Here is a 17,875-nt window from a genome sequence, read left to right on the forward strand (position 1 = left end):
TTTGAGGGGCATCTGGCTGGCTCAGTATATGGAGGGCATGCGGCTCTTGATCTTGGGGTTGTGAGTTCAGGCCCCACGTCGGTCATAGAGCTTACTTGAAAAACAATAAAGTTATAAAAACTATATTTAATGGAAATTTTGCAGCGTTCAGAATGTAATGGACTAAGTCCACTTTGGCACATTCATTCATTCATTTAAAAAAAAAATTTTTTTTAATGTTTATTTATTTTTGACAGAGAGAGAGAGAGAGACAGAGCATGAGCGGGGGAGGGGCAGACAGAGAGGGAGACACGGAATCTGAACCAGGCTCCAGGCCCTGAGCTGTCAGACAGAGCCTGACGCAGGGCTCAAACTCGTCAACCACGAGATCATGACCTGAGCCGAAGTCGGACGCTCAACTGACTGAGCCACCCAGGCGCCCCTCATTCATTTATTTTTAATTTTTTTTTTAACGTTTATTTCTGAGAGACAGAGACAGAGCACAAAAAGTGGGGAGGGGCAGAGAGAGAGGGAGGCACAGAATCTGAAGCAGGCTCCAGGCTCTGAGCTGTTGGCACAGAGCCTGACATGGGGCCCGAACCCATGAACCACAAAATCGTGACCTGAGCTGAAGTCTGCCGCTTAACTGACTGAGCCACCTAGGTGCCCCTGCTATATTCATTTCAACAGTGCTCCCAGGGTGAGACCAGTTCAGCTCAACACTCTTGAGTTTTACACGTTCAGTCTTCAGTGTTGGAGCGACATGAAATCCTTCTTTCTTGAAGCCCACGGCTGCAGACAGCTCACTCCCTGTCATTGCCAGCCGGGTGGTGTTTACACCTTCCCCTTTCTTGGATTTGCAGGGTTTCTATGTTGCACTGAGACTAGTGGCCTGTGCACAGAGCGGCCACGAAGTTACCTTGAGCAATCTGACTTTGAACATGCCACCACCTAAATTCGTAAGTTCAAGTTCATGCTCTTGTAATATCATCTGTCTGTCCATGTTTTCTCTCTCTCTTTCTAATCAAGGTGAAATTCATATAACGTAAAATTTACTGTTTTAAAGCGAACAACTTGGTGACATTTAGTACATTCACAGTGTTGTACAGCCAGCACCTCTCTCTAGTTCCAGAACGTTTCCATCACCCTGAAAGGAAGCCCTTTCCCACGAAGTAATCACTCACCGGTTCCCTCTCCCCCAGCCCCTGGCGGCCATTAATCTTTCTGTCTCTATGGATTTATTTACCTGTTCTGTCCGGTGATCTCACTTCTTTCAGGCTTCCTCTGTGATGTCGCGGGTGTTACACTCTGTTCCTTTTCATGGCTGAACCAGGTTGCATTGTGTGGTCTAGCCCATTTTGTTAATTTATTCATCTGTTGGTGGACATAAATATTCATGTTCCAGCATTTGCACACCTCTTTTCAGCTCTCAGGTCTGCACCTCAGAGTGGAGTTACTGGGACATACAGTAATTCTGCGTTTAACTTTTTGAGGTCTTTCCTCCTTTTGAAAGCACTTTGAGATGTGTATCCTTTCCCTTAACACATCCTCCGTAGTTTAATTCTGGGCCAGCCACCAGTGATCGTTTCTCTCCTTTTACAGCACGACACCAGCAGCCCCTTGATGGTCACACCGCCGTCCGCAGAGGCCCATTGGGCTGTGAGGGTAAGTGAGCCCCGGTCAGCGCCCCTCGGCCGTCCTTCATGTGCGGTCGTTTGAGCCATTTACGATGTTCAAAACATTGCATGGGATGATTATTTGCCACAGAATTTGGCCAAAACACTTTGGCAGATGAAAATCTCTTGAAATGCCCGTGACCTTTTTGGGCATTGCCCTGCTAAAGCAGTTAGCTGAGTTTCCGGCAACGGGTTCTTAAGATTTTACAGTCACATTTTGTGTTTCTAGGCCATATTCTGTGGCTTTTGCTGCCTGGGTTGGTTAGTCAGGACAGAAGGGGCAATTGTGAGAACTTGGCAAGCACGAAGACCTCCAAGACGTCTTTGTAGCTGTCGCTCTTCTTTCTAGCAAGTTCACGTGTTATTCTTTCCTCTCTCATGCTCTCATTGCTCTTTGAAAATCTTCTCTCAGTGTACGGGGACCGTCTCCACGTCCCACGTCTTTCTAGAAGCAGCAGAGAAAGACATGAGAGGTGCCTTCTAATAGGCACAGAATTAGTCCTAAAGGAAATGCATGTGGGGCACGGAGACGGTCCTCCACGTACCAAGACCTCCTCACTCCCCACTCGTGGTGAGGGGACTGTCACGTTTCCTTGCTTTTATTTGGCTTAAATACTGACATTAATAACAGTGTTGCTATAAAATCAAGACACGCCCCCCCCCCCCCCCCCCCGCCCTGTCCCCGCCTCAAGTACCTCTGTCTTGTTTTTTATACAGTTTTTCTGTCCCCTCCTTGGAAGAATTTGGGCAGGGGGAGATTGGTGCAGGGACAGGGCAGGAGGAGGCCTCAAGTACCAAGGGATTGCGAAGTCACCCCTGTGAGCAGGGGAGCTCTTTGCTGGCAGTGGTCACAGTACCAAAGGATTTCCTTCTTCGTAGTCCAGTTGCAAGGCACCTACTTTGAAAACGAGCTGCTTTGTTATGGAAAAACAATGCCCGAGAGATCCTGTTCCTGGAACTGTTCCGATCCCTTTCTGGCAGGGCTGTGTGGGGCCTCAGGAGACTCAGGAGCCGGGCTGTTGCCTGAGGAGGCTGCGAGGCCTCGCGCGGCAGGCTGGGAAGGAGTGGTGCTGTGATGGGGGCAGACTGTTTTCAAGTTTCAGTCAGAGAAACATGGACAGACCAGCCTGAGGTGACACGTGTTCTTTTCTGTTGGGAGAGCACTGGGCTGCTCAAAGCAGCTCTCCAGACCCTCGGGGCCGACACGGGGCAGGGCGCTCACGTCAGTGCTTCCAGGGTCTTGTGCCTATAGAATCGGCTTGTGCCCTCCTTTCTGTTTTCTTTTTTTCTTTTTAATTGTGGCAAAATATACGTGACATAAAGGTTACCATCTTGACCATTTTTAAGAGTATAGTTCCCTAGTGTTAGGTTCATTCACGTTGTTGTCCATCCATTCCGCCCCGTCCATCTCTAGAACTTTCTCATTGCTCCAAACTAAAACTCTGTCCCCATGAACACTAACCCCCTCTCCCTGCCCCGGCCCCTGGAGCCTGCCATCTGCTTCCTCTCTCTGGGAGTGTGACTCCTCTAGGGACCTCGCATAAGTGGGATGATACAGCCCCTGCCCTTTGTGTGCTGGCTTCTGTCCATCATCATGATGCCCTCAAGGTTCATCCGCATTGTAGCCTGTGTCAAAATCTCCTTTTGATTTTGAGGCTGAATAATAGTTCGTTGTGTGGGTGCACCACATTTTAGTTGTCCGTTCTTCTTGTTGGGGGGTCTTTTCTTTTGAGAGCCAAGGTGAGCAAGCAGGGGAGGGGCAGAGAGAGAGAGGGAGACAGAGGATCCAAAGCGGGCACAATGCTGACATTGCAGAACCTGATGCGGGGCTTGAACCCATGAACCACAAGATCATGACCTGAGCTGAAGTCAGATGCTTAACTGACAGAGCCACCCAGGCGCCCCTTGAGGGTGTTTTCTTAGTGCACCCAGCAGCTCCGGCTTGTTCACGGAGTGGGTGCTGAGGATTATGCAATCCCCCGGGGCCAGTGGCTGTGGGCTTTATTTCTGGAGGAGGGCAGGTTTCAGGACCCTGCCTGGACCCGCCTCACCGATGGCCCTTGGATGTGTGACCCACAGTTCATGTTTGACAGTGGACTCAGTAGCTTCCGCTCTGTGCTGTCAGTCCTCCTCACACCTCTCTGTTCAGGAGCAGGTTTTAGAATTGTTTTCTTTGCTGTGAGAGGATTTCCTCTGCTTAAAGTTGATTTTGGTCATTAGTTGCTTAAGTCTTTTTTTTTTTTTTTTTTTTAATGTTTATTTATTTTTGAGAGAGAGAGACAGCAAGCACAAGTGGAGGAGGGGCAGAGAGAGAAAAGACACAGAATCCAAAGCAGGCTCCAGGCTCTGAGCTGTCAGCACAGAGCCCGACACGGGGCTTGAACCCATGAACCACGAGATGACAACCTGAGCCGAAGTTGGGACACTCAACCAACTGAGCCACCCAGGAGCCCCCTTAAGTCTTTGGTTTATTTTTATATTTGGTTCTTGAGCTCTTTTAGTTCTGTAGGTTGATGCCCAGTTTTCATCGTTTGTCCTAAAGAAGGAACAGCCATTCAGGCCTTGATCTGTCTCGTCCCAGTGTGCTCCTAGGAGGGAGGGAGGGGTGGTCCTTGTCTTCCAGGCAGCCCCTGTGGTGGAGAGTGAGGCCCCAGGCCAGGCCCTGTCCCCCTATTGACCTTGGCCACCGGCGTTGTCGTTGCTGTTGCCGGGGAGCTGTTTCCTTCAGGGCAGAAGTTCACTCTGAACTGCCGTGAGGCTGTCCTGTGCTTTTCGGCGAGGCCAGTGGTGGGTCCTTGCCTGTGTTCATCCGGCTGCGGGTCAGAGCTCATCTTGGATTCTCACACAGGCACACTTTCTTTCCAACTAGGTGGAAGAAAAGGCCAAATTTGATGGAATTTTTGAAAGCCTCTTACCCATCAATGGTTTGCTCTCTGGAGACAAAGTCAAGCCGGTCCTCATGAACTCAAAGCTGCCTCTTGATGTCCTGGGCCGGGTAAGTGGTTCTCTCACACCCTGCAGTGCTGCTGAACTCCGTAGGCCCCGCGCTTGCTCCCCACGTACACATTGGAGGCTCTACGCATGGCCGTGCACCATCAGGGGGCTTTGCAAGAGCCGATGTGGATGGAGAATTTGTTACAGTCACGCTGGTTTAGGGCCTCATGGATGTGGCTCACAGATGCTCCGCAGCCTGGGAGAAGATGCTGGTGTGGGCCCATTGCACACGTGGGGAGGCAGCCTCAGAAGTGATCTCGCTGCCCAGGGCCCAGAGATGGGCAGGGGTGAGATTTGAACCCAGACCCGGGATCTCCCTGTCTCTGTGTGCTTCTGGGGAGAAGTGTGGGAGTGTCCATCTATAATTCTTGTCTATTTAGAATTACTTTTTTTCTGCTTAAGAACTTAAGATGCAGATTATTTTTTTATTTTTTTTGAGAGAGAGGACGCAAGTGAGTGAGGGACAGACAGAGAGAGAAGTGGGGCTCACCCAAAGTGGGGTTCTTATTTGCCTGAAGCGGGGCCATGAGCTCACCTGATGCAGGATTCGAACTCATGAACTGTGAGATCATGACCTGAGCCAAAGTCAGATGCCTAACTGACTAAGCCATCCAGATGCCCAGGTGAAGTTACTTTAAATTCTGCTGCAAGCTTAGAGAAAATTTATACATTCGCTTAAAAAAAAAAAAAAACCCTCAGCTTTGTTTCTATTAAATACAATTTAAAAAAATTTTTTTTTGTTTTTACTTATTTTTGAGAGACAGAGAGAGACAGAGTACAAATGGGGGAGGGGCAGAGAGAGAGGGAAACACAGAATCTGAAGCAGGCTCCAGGCTCCGAGCTGTCAGCACAGAGCCCGACACAGGGCTCGAACTCACAAACTGTGAGATCATGACCTGAGCTGAAGTCGGACTCTCAACCGACTGAGCCACTGAGGCACCCCTAAATACAGATTTTTTAGGTACAGCTTTCTGTTCCGGATTGCTTTCCCTCCAGTGAGGTTTGCATCATGGCACTGTGTGTTTGCTCTGCACAAAGCCCAGTTCCACAAGGCTGTACTGAGTCCCCTGCTCTGGATTGAGATGGGAGGGATGTCATCTGTCTGGACTGGATTGTGGCGATGTGGCAGTCACAGGCCCAGCAGGGGACTGAGCATGGTCCCTGCTACCTTAGGCCACGCCTGTGGGTCTAGCTCATGACGTTTGGTAGAACCTTTGGGAAAGGTGCAAATTCCTGTCCACTTGGATTCACCTAATAACGTTTCTGTTTGATTATGACTTTTTTGGACACTGGCCCGCTTAGTAGGACCCAGGTAGAGCCCACCTTAACAGTTTGCTTTGAAAGAAGGCCACTAAGGGGCGCCTGGGTGGCTCAGTTGGTTGAGCATCCGACTCTGGATTTCGGCTCAGGTCATGGTCTCAGGGTTTGTGAGTTTGAGCCCCGCATCAGGTTCTGCACTGACAGTGTGGGGCCTGCTTGGAATCCTCTCTCTCCCTCTCTCTGCTCCTTCCCATTTTTTCTCTCTCTAAGTAAATACACTAAAGTTTATAAAAAAAAAAAAAAAAATTAAGAAAGGGGAATCTCTCAAATCCTTTTGTTCGCTCTTGGCCGTGGCATGGTGTCGGTGGAGCTCTGTGATGGGGACCCTGGCTGATCACCTATAGTTTTTCCAAGGCCTGAGTTTTAATTGCAGCGGGATGGGGTGACCCGTTCCCGCACTTTGTGTGCCTTTACTTGGCAGTCCTCGCAAAGTACCCGATGATGGGTATAATCACGTTGTAGAGCCAAGTCACGAACAAGACAGACTTGACAGAGGTGGAACGTGCTTCGTTAGAAAGGGAGCTCGGCTAGGAAGGGCGCGTTCTGCAGTCTTCTGCCCTGGCTCCAGCTCTTGTGACACAGGGGTCACTTCTCATCTGGTCCTCTCTCCTTCCCTCCTTTTCTTCACACGCCAGCCTTATGTGCACCCGTTCATCCATGTACTCATGCATCCACATCCATTCACCCGCCCACCTGTGCACGAGTTCATCCGTATCCATGCACACACACATCCGTAACTGTGCACCCATCCATCCGTGTGTGCATCCATATTCACGCACCCATTTATCTGCGCTCCCAGCTGTCCATGATGAATGCGTCAGTATACTCGTGCATCCTTGCGCCTATGCATACATTCATTTACCTGTGCACCCATGCACCAACCATCCATGCAGGCATTCAGGAAGTTTTGGAATCTGCCCTGGGCCAGCCCTCGTACTGAGCACTGGGAAGATGGGGATGAAATTAGATACAGTCCAGAAGGTCGAATAAACAAATAGTAGTTAAGACCAAAATAATTAGTGGTTGAGATCCTAATATTTCTTTACCGAGGGCTTAATACGTGCCAAGCCCCATTGGAACACTTTGCACGAATGAAGTCCTTTAGCACTTGCAACCACCCTGTTACGGTTGGCGTCACTTTCATTTTCCAGATGAGGAAATGGGGGCCTTCAGAGTGGCCAGTAAGCCCCTCAGGGTCTCATGGAGATGGGAATGAGGTCCTCGGTGGTCCCCAGGTCCCTCACTCTTCCCTGGTAAAGCCTCTACTACCCAGTGCTTCCCTGGTGATTGTGATTCTGCCCACTGAGGACAGTGGCAGAGGGGAGATGCCTGATCTGCCAGGGCAGAGGGGTACGGGGCAGGCAGGGAAGGCTTCCTAGAGTAGGCACTTGTGGGTTGTGTTCTCTAGAGTAAAGAGATGGGTTGCCAGCGATGGGACGAGAAGGGGTGCGTGGCAGCATGAGCAGAGGCATGCTCAGGAGGGCTGGTGTTCTTAGCAGGCAATTCCTCCCCCAGGGAATGTTGAGTGATGTTTGGAGACAGCTCTGGTTGTCCCACCTGGGTCCGGTGTTGCTGGCCTCAGGTGGGTGGAGGCCGAGGATGCTGCTCAACACTGTGCCGTGCCCAGGTCAGCCCCACCACAGAGAGTGACGCGGTCTCGAATGTCCGTGGTGCTGAGGTGGAGGGGCCCCTGGACAGAGAGAGGCTATGGAGCCAGGAGTTCTCATTCTGGTCCTGGCTCCCTGAGCAAGCGCCATCTGCTTGGAAAAGTTACTCTTCCTGAATCGAAACCAGAGGCATACAGCACTCGGCCTGATGCAGAATGCCTCCGAAAGGGCGTCCACGTGCTTGAAGGGACTGTGAACAGTTTGGGGTCCCTAGAGGTCAAGGTAGAGTCCCTGGAAGCTGGGCTGTGGTACAGGGACCTGTGTAGGGCACGGGAGGGGGGCTGGGGTCCATGTGCCAGGCAAAGGGGCAGGCTCAGAGTGCATTCTAGAACAGTTCCTGTGGTAACCCTGGGGAAAGGATTAGAGGCAAAGAGGCTAACTGGAGGCTGTGGCCTCTGTGGACGATTGGAGAGGCCCAAGTCAAGGACAGCAGCAGGGCTGGGGAGGAGGGCCTGCGCATGAGAACTGTCCCTGGGCTGATGTCGCTCCTGATTGAAGAGGTACCAGCACGTGAAGGACCACGTTTGGACCCCAGGTGTCCGCTTCGCTCTGGGTACTGGCGCCCCGCCCAGTGTTGCCGAGTCAGGCAGGCCTGCTGGTTCTGGTGATGCTGACTTGGGTCGGGAAGCTAGTGCTTTGATTGTGGTTTAGACAGTCTGGCGCATGGCCTTTGACCCAGTATAGGAACCTGTACCTGCCTCATCTTGAGGGTGCAAGCGTGCTCTGTGTCACCTGCCTCACCATCCACCAATGGGAGAGGACACGAGACCCCACGGACTTCGAACGCGTGCTCATGGCCAAGCGCACCGTGAATGGGGGCGGGGGGGGGGGGGGGCTTGTGTTCAGAGCAGCACCTGTGCCGAAACCAAGCCGTGTTTCCTATCTAAGAATTCCTTGTGAGACGATAAAGAGAAAAGCAAGGTGGACATGGTTGTAGTTACAATTGCTTGTTAGAGAAAGTGAGCACAATACGATGGAGGGATCTTGGAATTGATGGTGCTTCATCAGCTGATGGTTTTGCAGAGAAACTGCCGAGGGGTCACGTCTTGAGTGCCTCGCCTTAACCCCGGTGTGCACCGAGCACACGGAATCTGAGTTCTGGCAGACATGCTTCCTTCCCCAGGGAGCCTCGGTGCCCCCCACCTCCCTAGTAAGCCTTGCTCTCTTTCCCTTGCAGGTCTGGGACCTCAGTGACATCGACAAGGATGGGCACCTGGACAGAGATGAGTTTGCTGTGGTAGGCCCCTGCTGTGACTCTCTTTTCCTACTCTGCTGAGGAAGGAAACACAGCTCATGTGGGGTTTCTGGATTCTTTTTTTTTTTCCCCTCTGATTTATTTGTTTGTTTGTTTAAAGTTTGTTTATTTTTGACGGTGGGGGAGAGGCAGAGAGAGAAGGAGAGAGAGGATCCCAAGCAGACTCCATGCTGCCGGCGCAGAGCCCGTTGTGGGGCTCAGACCCGCGAACCGTGAGATCATGACTGAGCCGAGATCAAGAGTCAGACGCTTAACCGATTGAGCCACCCAGGCACCACTTCTTCTGTGATTTTTAGAAAGTAGTTATTTTGATGTGCTTTGGATTTAAAGAAAAGTGGCAGTGATACACAGAATTCTTTTCAATACCCTCCAGTCAGATTCCCCACTGTTATTATTTTACCACTTTGCTTTATCCTCCTCCTAACTCTTGCCGTATGTGCATATGTGTACACACATAAAAATTCTGTTTGAACCATTTTGGAGGAAGCTGCACGCACCATACCTTTTCATCCCAGAATACTTCAGGGTGGATTTCCTAAAACCAGTGAATTCTCTTATGTCACCAGTGTCCAATTCAAACCCAGGAAATTACATTGGCATTGTCTAAGTTACTATGGTATTTATTACGTGTCCTGTCTTCTGTATTGTTACATCGTTAAGCTATTATCTAAGGATGTTCGGACATTGCCAGTTGTTCCTAAAACGTCCTTTGCAGCAAAGAAATTCTAGCCTCCTGTGTTATGTTCTGTAGCTCCGTCTCTTTCATGCCCTCTGATCTGGAGGCATCTCCGTCTGTCTCTGTGTCTCGTGGGCATATGGGCATTTTGAAGAGCGCAGGCCAGCAGTTTGTAGAGTGTCCCTCAGCTCAGGGATATCTGCTGTTTCCTCGTGATGGTCCAGGTCGTGCATATATGTGGGGCAGGACCCCACCATGGGGATGGCTTCTTTTCCTTGGGGTACATGCCACTGACAGGACCTGGGATGTCTTCTCCCTTGTTGTTGACATGGTACGAACCTGGATTGCAGTCAGAGCGGAGGCCGGGGTTTCTCCCTGCAGGGTTACTCTCCTCCTCTGTGCTCAGTCTCTCGTGGGAGACACCTGGAGACTGGATGCCCCAGTCTCCTCCACTCTCACCCGCTAGTTCTCAAGGCCTCCCAGGAGTCTCACAGGATTCAGTGAGGATTGTGGTGGTTGCCAGATGAGTTTGTAATTCTGGCACTTCCTGCACATTTCCCAGTGAGCCTTCTACTGTGAGGAATTTGTGTCCGAGTGGACTCATGGCTGCGCCCTTTGTTCCATGTTTGTAATCTTTTTTTTTTTTTTTTAAACATTTATTTATTGTTGAGAGGCAGAGAGAAGCAGGCAGGGGAGGGGCAGAGAGAGAGAGGGAGACACAGAATCTGACGCAGGCTCCAGGCCCTGAGCTGTCAGCACAGAGCCCGACGTGGGGCTCGACCCCCCGAACTGTTGAGATCATGACCTGAGCCAGAGTCAGACGCTTAACTGACTGAGCCCCCCGGGCGCCCCCGCCATGTTTGTAGTCTTTTAGTGGCATGATTTCTTTTGCCCATTTGGAGTTCCTCCCAGCTGGCGCCTTTGGTCACATCCCATCATTCTCTGAGCACTTGCTTCCTCTTGGCACGGTGGGACGCTCCTCGCTCCTCCTGTATGTTTCCTGCCTCAGCCCGACTTCTCCAGGGAGCCCCGGTTCCACGTAGTGGAGAACGGTGTTAGAAACTACCATGTAGGGGCGCCTGGGTGGCGCAGTCGGTTAAGCGTCCGACTTCAGCCAGGTCACGATCTCGCGGTCCGTGAGTTCGAGCCCCGCGTCAGGCTCTGGGCTGATGTCTCGGAGCCTGGAGCCTGTTTCCAATTCTGTGTCTCCCTCTCTCTCTGACCCTCCCCCGTTCATGCTCTGTCTCTCTCTGTCCCAAAAAAAAAAAAAAAAAAAAAAAAAATGTTGAAAAAAAACGTTGAAAAAAAAAAAAAAAAAAAAAAGAAACTACCATGTAGGCTCTGGGGTGCTCAGGGCCCCCGGGGTGCCAACTGCTTTCAGGCCCTCTCAGCGGACAGAGCCGGGAAGTAGGTACACGTGTAGGTGCGCCCACAGGTGCCCCAAGACACCGCCGTCTACATTCGGGTCTGCTTATGCCTGTGCGAGAGCCCCGGCACTCCACCCCTTCTCCTGTTAGTGGCAGTGGCGTGTCTCTGTGTTGACTAGGGCTCTTGTGCCCTGCCGACTGCCTTCCCGGGCAGCTGCTCTCCCTCCACGCCCCTGCACCTTCCCACCCTGCTCTTCAGCTGCCCCAGCAACCGGACTGACATCCTCACATGCCAGCCCTCCTCACCCCGGGCCTGTGTCTTTCTGTCCCTCCTCTTCTTCCTCCCTTCCCTCCACCTCACACCTTTGACCTTTGACCTTTGGCCTTTCTCTCCCATTCAGGGAATTTATTCACTCACCTTGTTCCCTTAAATCTCAAAGTAGAATAAAGCAGTCTCTTGTAGTTACGGATAGTGTTTTAATAAATAGCAGTTAAGTTCGACCAAGCCAAAAAAAAAACCAAAAACAAAACCCGACTGTGACTTACCTGGAATTGAATTCCCTAGTATCCCTAAGATTCATCTTCCATTCTAGAAATCATAAACCTCCTTAAAATGTGATTTACCACATACACACGAATTGAGGTTTATTATTTCCTTACTGTAATACGTGTGTAAAGCCTTTGAGGATTTTAAACTTAGATTCAATTGCAGCCGTTTCCCAGGTCGGTTAGAAGTTTCTCCAGCAGCGCCCTCTGACCCCTTACCCTCACCAGCACTGGTTGGGTCTTTCCCCACCTCCCCTGTCATCTCTGCTTTGCCTTTTTCACTTTGAGCATTTTCCGTGTGTCTCCATCATCCTGTTCTTTTTACTGGCCGTGCATTATTCTTATTTTTTTATCGTAAAACGTATATAACGTGAAGTTTACCATCGTAACCATTTTTACGTGTGTGATTCAGTGCCATTAATAATCTTACACAGCTATGCAGCCGTCACCAGCACCCATCTCAGGGACCCTTCATCCTGCACACCTGAAACTCTGTCCCCAGCGAACACTAGCTTCCCCTTCCCCCAGCCCCTTATTACTTATTTTTTATATTTCTTCTGGCCACACTGACTTGAGGTATTTGTATCATTTAACTGCTCTTGGGGTGATGCCCAGGAATGGGATAATTGGCCCAGAGTGAGCCCGCACGCGTGCCCCTCCCCTCACGGCCTCAGGAGCCCTGGGTTTCCATTTTTGTTTTGTTTTCGTTATTTCCCATCATTTCAGCCAGGATTTATGTTATTCTATAAATGGGTCTTATAATTGTGTCATTTGGGTTTTTTTTCATCACTAGCTGGGTTTAACATTTTGTAGCACTTTTTAAAAATTTCTTTTGAAATTTTAAAAATTTTATTTTAGATAATGTGTGTGCGTGGAGAAGAATCGGAGGGGGGGATTTGGTGGGGAGAGAGAGAGAGAGAGAGAGAGAGAGAGAGAGAGAGAGAGAGATTGAGTCTTAAACAGCGGTTCTGCCCCACGACCCTGAGATCATGACCTGAGCCCATACCAAGAACTGGACGCTTAACTGACTGCCACCCAGGTGCCCCTTTGTAGTGTTTTTAAGTGACGATAAATTTTACCTATGTTAGTGATCTGGTCTGTATTGCAAATAACAAGGGATCTTTTTAAGGGAGAAGGGCTGTGATTTTGGTTTGGTTTTATTACACTTTAAAACGGGATTAAATCTTTGTTTCAGAGAAAGTTTCTTTTCTCTGCCCGCCTGAAACAGGCGTATACACATCGCAGTGCGTCTTTAGACTTCCAAATTCCAGTACTGTGGGAGTCCTCAGCCCTGGAGCTGGTGGCCCTCCTGTGTGGTGAAGGGACATGTGTGGAGTCTGGCATGATTGAACTCCTCTTGTGCTCATGTGGGTCTTGCGTGATTACACACCTCTTGGAAAAATTATGCGTTGGAAGATACCTCATCAGAAAAGGTTTATTTTTCACTCTGTTCAGCTTGGAAGTGACCTCAAAAAGAGCAGCCCATGTCACATCACTGCAGCCCTGGAAAGAGCAGGCCTGCGCCTGGCCACCTGAACGCAATTCTCTTTTGCATTCACAGGCGATGCACTTGGTGTACCGAGCCCTCGAGAAGGAGCCTGTACCCTCTGTCCTGCCCCCCTCCCTCATCCCACCTTCCAAGAGAAAGAAGACCGTGTTCCCAGGAGCTGTGCCTGTCCTCCCCGCCAGCCCCCCGCCGAAAGACAGCCTCCGCTCCACCCCTTCCCACGGCAGCGTCAGCAGCCTGAACAGCACGGGAAGCTTGTCCCCCAAGCACAGTCTCAAGCAAACACAGGTACAGTGTCTGCTTCTCAGGGCAGCCATTTGCACGTATAGAGTCCCAGCAAGATGCACCTTGGGAGCAAGTAACTTGCGGCCCCCAAAAGGTAACATTTGTGATTTAATTTTTTAATTTTTTTTTTTTATTTTGGAGAGAGTGTGCACGAGGCAGGGAGAGGGGCAGAGGGAGAGAAAGAGACTCTTAAGCAGGCTCCATGCTCAGCACCGAGATCCCACAACCCTGAGATCATGACCTGAGCTGAAATCAAGAGCCAGACACTCAAACTACTGAGCCACCCAGGCGCCCTTGGATTACGTTTTTTAAAACAATGTTTATGATTGGTATGTTAGGCTGTTTGAGTGTAATGGAGTCCCATAGGATAGGTGACCATGACAGATATCTACTTCTCACAGAAAATCTGGAGGCTGGGAAGTCCCAAGATCCAGGCACCGGCAGATTCGGTGTCTGATGAAAGTCCAGCTCTGGGTTCACAGATGGAATTTTCTTGCTGTGTCTTCACATGGTGGAAAGGGCGAGGGAGCTCTCTAGGGTCCTTTTTATAAGGGCCGTGATCTCATTCATGGGGCTCCACCGTCATGATCTAATCATCGTTCAAAGGCTCTACCTCATAATACCCTCTCATTGGGGGTAGGGTTTTAACACATGAGTTCTGGGGAGGGGTTGGGGCCCAAACATTCTGTCCGTTGCAATGGGGATGCAGAATTAAGTTTCTCATTCATTTGCACACAAATACTGCCCTTCCTCAGACACCCTCAGCTGGCTCCCACCTCTGGGCTCTCTCCTCATGTCTCTGTCCCCCTTGCCTCAGGTAGCTCCTCTGCTGGGCGGTGCGTTCCCAGATCACACCCCAGCCCTTTGCTTCGTGAGGCTTCTGCTCACGGGCACCTTATCGGGGGGCCCTGGCGTGACCACAGCCAGCGTGCCCCGGGCTCTGTCCACCCTGCGTTGTAGATTTCCCACGCCTGGCTTGGTGTGTAGTTAATTGTGTATCCTCGGTCTCCTCCCCGTCCCACCCCCACCCCCACCTTAGCTTCATGAGAACAGTTAGTCCTTGGTTAGAATCTCAGTGTCGGAAGAGTCTCAGGTGCTTGGATGCTCAGTGAGCCTGTTGAACAACCAGCCAGCAGCAGAGGCATCTGTCTCGTCAGGAGGACAGCGTGGGGGCTCTGAGTCCCAGCAGGCAACATCTGGTGTGTCAGAAAGACGCGTCTTGTTCTGGCAAATGCAGTACACCATCGAGGGCTCTTTTATAAAGAGGCACCTTTGAGATGATCTAAAACATGGAAGAACATGGCTGTGAGTACATCCTGAGTCATGCCTTGCTCTCTGCCTCACTTGCGGCTTCAAAGGCGGAGCCGTGAAGGTGACACGAAGAGGGCCAGCCAGCGCCGCCACGCAAGTTCAGATACGAACGATAAAAGTAGAAATGTGTTGTGTTGGTCTCGGCCTGTCAGTCGGTGGCGCTGTCGGCCAGGAGCGCCTGTGGCGCTCACTCGGGCCCCCGTGACTTGTGGCGAGCCCCCACGGACGCTTCTGGCCTGGAGGAGGTGTCTTTGTGGTTCTTGGTAGGATTGCAGAGTGCACCTACATTTCGCAACAACCATCCGGAAAATTTGAAAAAAGAAGATTCATTGCTCACAGGTCCTGCAGAGTGCGTGTCACCCCCAGGGCCACCACAGCAAGGTCGTGGGTAGAGAGAGAGTGAGCTCGGGCACGGGACTCTGCCTCTTTCGGGGTCGAGGGTGGGGGCCTAGGGTTTCTCAGGCTCGCTCTTCCTTGGTGAATTTAAAACATAAGAGTGGGAATGAAAGCAGGGGAAGGGAAAAGCAGGGTCACTCAGGCGGCCAGTTGTCTAGGTCACCCAGAGCTTTTTAGTGGGGACCGTCATGGGCTGGCCTGGCGCTTCCTAGTTGTGTGGCTGGCAGTGTGTTTATATGAGATGGATAGTTTTGAAATGGGTGCCTCAGCAATCAAAAGCTTAATGACAGGCACTTAAATTACAATAAAAAACCCCCAAATTGTCAGGCACTGAACGCTACAGAAATAGACGATCAGACAGTGGTTCCTCTTGCACGTGACATCATTCTAAAATTAAGCATTCTGGGGGGGGGGGGGTGTAAAAAAATAATAATAATAAAATAAAATTAAGCATTCTGCCTGGTGGTGGTTGGGCGGGTGCGGTTAGTGGCTCATTTTCCAGGAGCTCGCTGCACCGAAGAGTAAGGGTCCCATCAGGGAGGGCTGAGGTGGTTTGGTCGGTTGGGGGTTGGGGGGGTTCATACGTTCCCCGTCACTGCCACGGCCGTGTGGAGAGGCACAGGTGATGGGGCTTCCCCTCTGGTTGGTGAGTCTCACATGGCTGTCGGTCAACAAGCCCAGCATCCAGATGGTCCAGTGTGGGCATCTTCAGCTCGGCAAACCACCAGCCATGCCCAGCACTTTGTGGACATGCACAGTGACCGTGGGACTAGCCTCTGCCCTCCTTGGGGAGATAGATGATAAGCATAACCATAAACTAAGGAAGGTCAGATAGCTATGAGAAGCAGAACAGGGCCCAGCCTGGAAGCACTGAGGTGCTCCTGTAGGTGGGGTCAACTGGACGGTCACTGATGAGGTGCCCTGAGCTGATCCCTGAATGACAAAAAGCCGTCGGAGGACTAGCATATGCCAAGGCTCTCAAGTGGGAACCTGTAGAAACAGGAAGAAGGGTGGGGGTGGAGTTAAAGCGAGGGCCGAGGATGGTAACTTGGACCCGTGTGAGCTATTGTTTTCTAAGACAACCTAGCGCCTTGTGTCTGCAAAATTCTTGCCAAGAGTTCTTATTAATTACCGTAGGTTAGGTTAGTGGTAATAGGTTTTACTGCCAAGGAAGCAGGTGGGGCCAAAGTTGCTGACAGGTGCAGACTGACTAGCCTTGTAACCCAGATCCATGGTGATCTGGTGACTCTCCCCGGATCCTGGGAGCGTGCTGCTGATTACCACTAGACCTATTTTACCAGGGACCTCTGTCAGGATGGGGGAGGGAAGAAGACGTACGTCCCCTTCCCTAAGAATGAGGGCGCTGGTGGAATCACAGACATGAGATCGAGCAGTTCTGGGGACCCGCGGTCACCATGCTGTCCCCTCCTCTGCTTCTCTCACCTCCAGACTAATGCCACCAGGTCTTGTCCTCCCAGCCGGCTACGGGGTGTAGGCACTTCCAGCCAGCAGGGTCTGTTCCCCTTTACTGGGGCCTGTGGCTGCCAGACCAGCCCCTTCTGGGAGACCCAGCTCTGAGGAAAAGGCTGGGCGTTGGAGTCTGGCCACCGACCTGCTCTGAGATCTCAGAAATCAGGCAGCAAGCCATTTTGTTTGCACACCGAACATCAGGACTTTTGTCATCCCAGAGTGGTAACCTCTTGGGACCTGCGGAGCACAGAAACCGTTGTCCCCCTCAGCTCAGCCTGTCTGACCCACTGTTACTTCCTCTCTGGGTTGCTTGGCCTCTGAGGTTTAGCTTGCTCCAGACACTGGATATGAAGGCGGCAAACTTCTTCGCTAGAGATCCTTTACGTGTGTCTTTATGCCTCCCCTGGGGTGGCTTACAAAATTCATATAATGGGACGCGTAAAACGCAGGTCTCTGAACTCATGCTGCCTGAGCCCTTGCTGTTTGAATTTGGCCCATGGATTCTGATAAATCCGTGGCAGACTAAATCATTCTACTCCCTATCTGAAATCCTGGAACCGAAATGATACGGGTAATGTGGTGTCCCTTGCTTCCCACCCTTGCTTTCTGGATTCCCGGTGCTTGAGTCAGGATCCCACTGGATTTGGATAACGAGGGAGACCTGTTCAGAAAAAGCAGATAAGGAGGAACATCTCTAGAAAAACGGGTAGAGGCACTGTGGAACTTGGTTCGGAGAGCACACCAAAGGTCAGAGGTGATGCGTCTGGAATTAGCGGTGGAAGGGGCCCTGGTGCCTCTGGATTAGGAGGTGCCCGGGCCCCGGTGAACCCTCAGTGGCATTTGCTTTCCTCACGTAGACTTGAGCAGGCGGTGTGAGGGGTCACGCGTGCAGCGTGTGGCCAAGCCCCATGACTGCAGACATGATGCTACGCTGGGCTCTCAGATACTCAGCTCTGTCCGCCTGTGAGGGCCCTTGGGGGCGGTGGGGCTTTGCGGGTGGACGGCATGCTCGTCGGGGGCCCGGGCTCCTCAGCCAGCGCCAGGGGGCCCTGAGCGCCTGCCTGTCTAGCAGATGCCATTTTCACACGGGCAGACGTGTTCACTGCCCATCAGTGCCAGGTGGGACACCTCACGGGGGGATTGCCATGTCACGGGGAATGGAGTCAGGGACAAAGGGTGGAGTACAGAATCCTCAACTGTGGGCATTGAGAATACTTCTGGCAACTGCAGAGAAGTGTTTGCAGGCAGAAAACGAGAGGGCCAGGAAGGGCTGGTTGGTTCTCAGGAGGCCGTCCTTCTAGCGTGGACCGTCAGCAGGGTCTTGCCTGGCGCACTTGAAGTCCCCTCCTGGAAGGAGGTCATTGACTTCCCTTCAAGTCCCTTTGGACCTGCTGGGTCTCTACCTCCCTCTGAATACAAGGAGAAG

At 51.4% G+C, this 17,875-nt stretch overlaps 1 protein-coding gene across 12 annotated transcripts in view; it reads left to right on the forward strand.

Annotated features, from left to right (window-relative positions):
- EPS15L1 (epidermal growth factor receptor pathway substrate 15 like 1) overlaps positions 1 to 17,875 on the forward strand; it is a 97,109-nt gene that overhangs the window by 27,034 nt on the left and 52,200 nt on the right. For all 12 annotated transcript variants that reach the window (XM_058727584.1, XM_058727587.1, XM_058727592.1 and 9 more), the window contains 5 exons: positions 843 to 938; positions 1,582 to 1,644; positions 4,525 to 4,650; positions 8,814 to 8,873; positions 13,042 to 13,275. In XM_058727584.1, the coding sequence (XP_058583567.1) occupies positions 843 to 938; positions 1,582 to 1,644; positions 4,525 to 4,650; positions 8,814 to 8,873; positions 13,042 to 13,275 (579 nt within the window). The remainder of the gene's footprint in view (positions 1 to 842; positions 939 to 1,581; positions 1,645 to 4,524; positions 4,651 to 8,813; positions 8,874 to 13,041; positions 13,276 to 17,875) is intronic.

The sequence above is a fragment of the Neofelis nebulosa genome, chromosome 4 (assembly GCF_028018385.1).
Source record: "Neofelis nebulosa isolate mNeoNeb1 chromosome 4, mNeoNeb1.pri, whole genome shotgun sequence".
Lineage (NCBI taxonomy): Eukaryota > Metazoa > Chordata > Mammalia > Carnivora > Felidae > Neofelis > Neofelis nebulosa.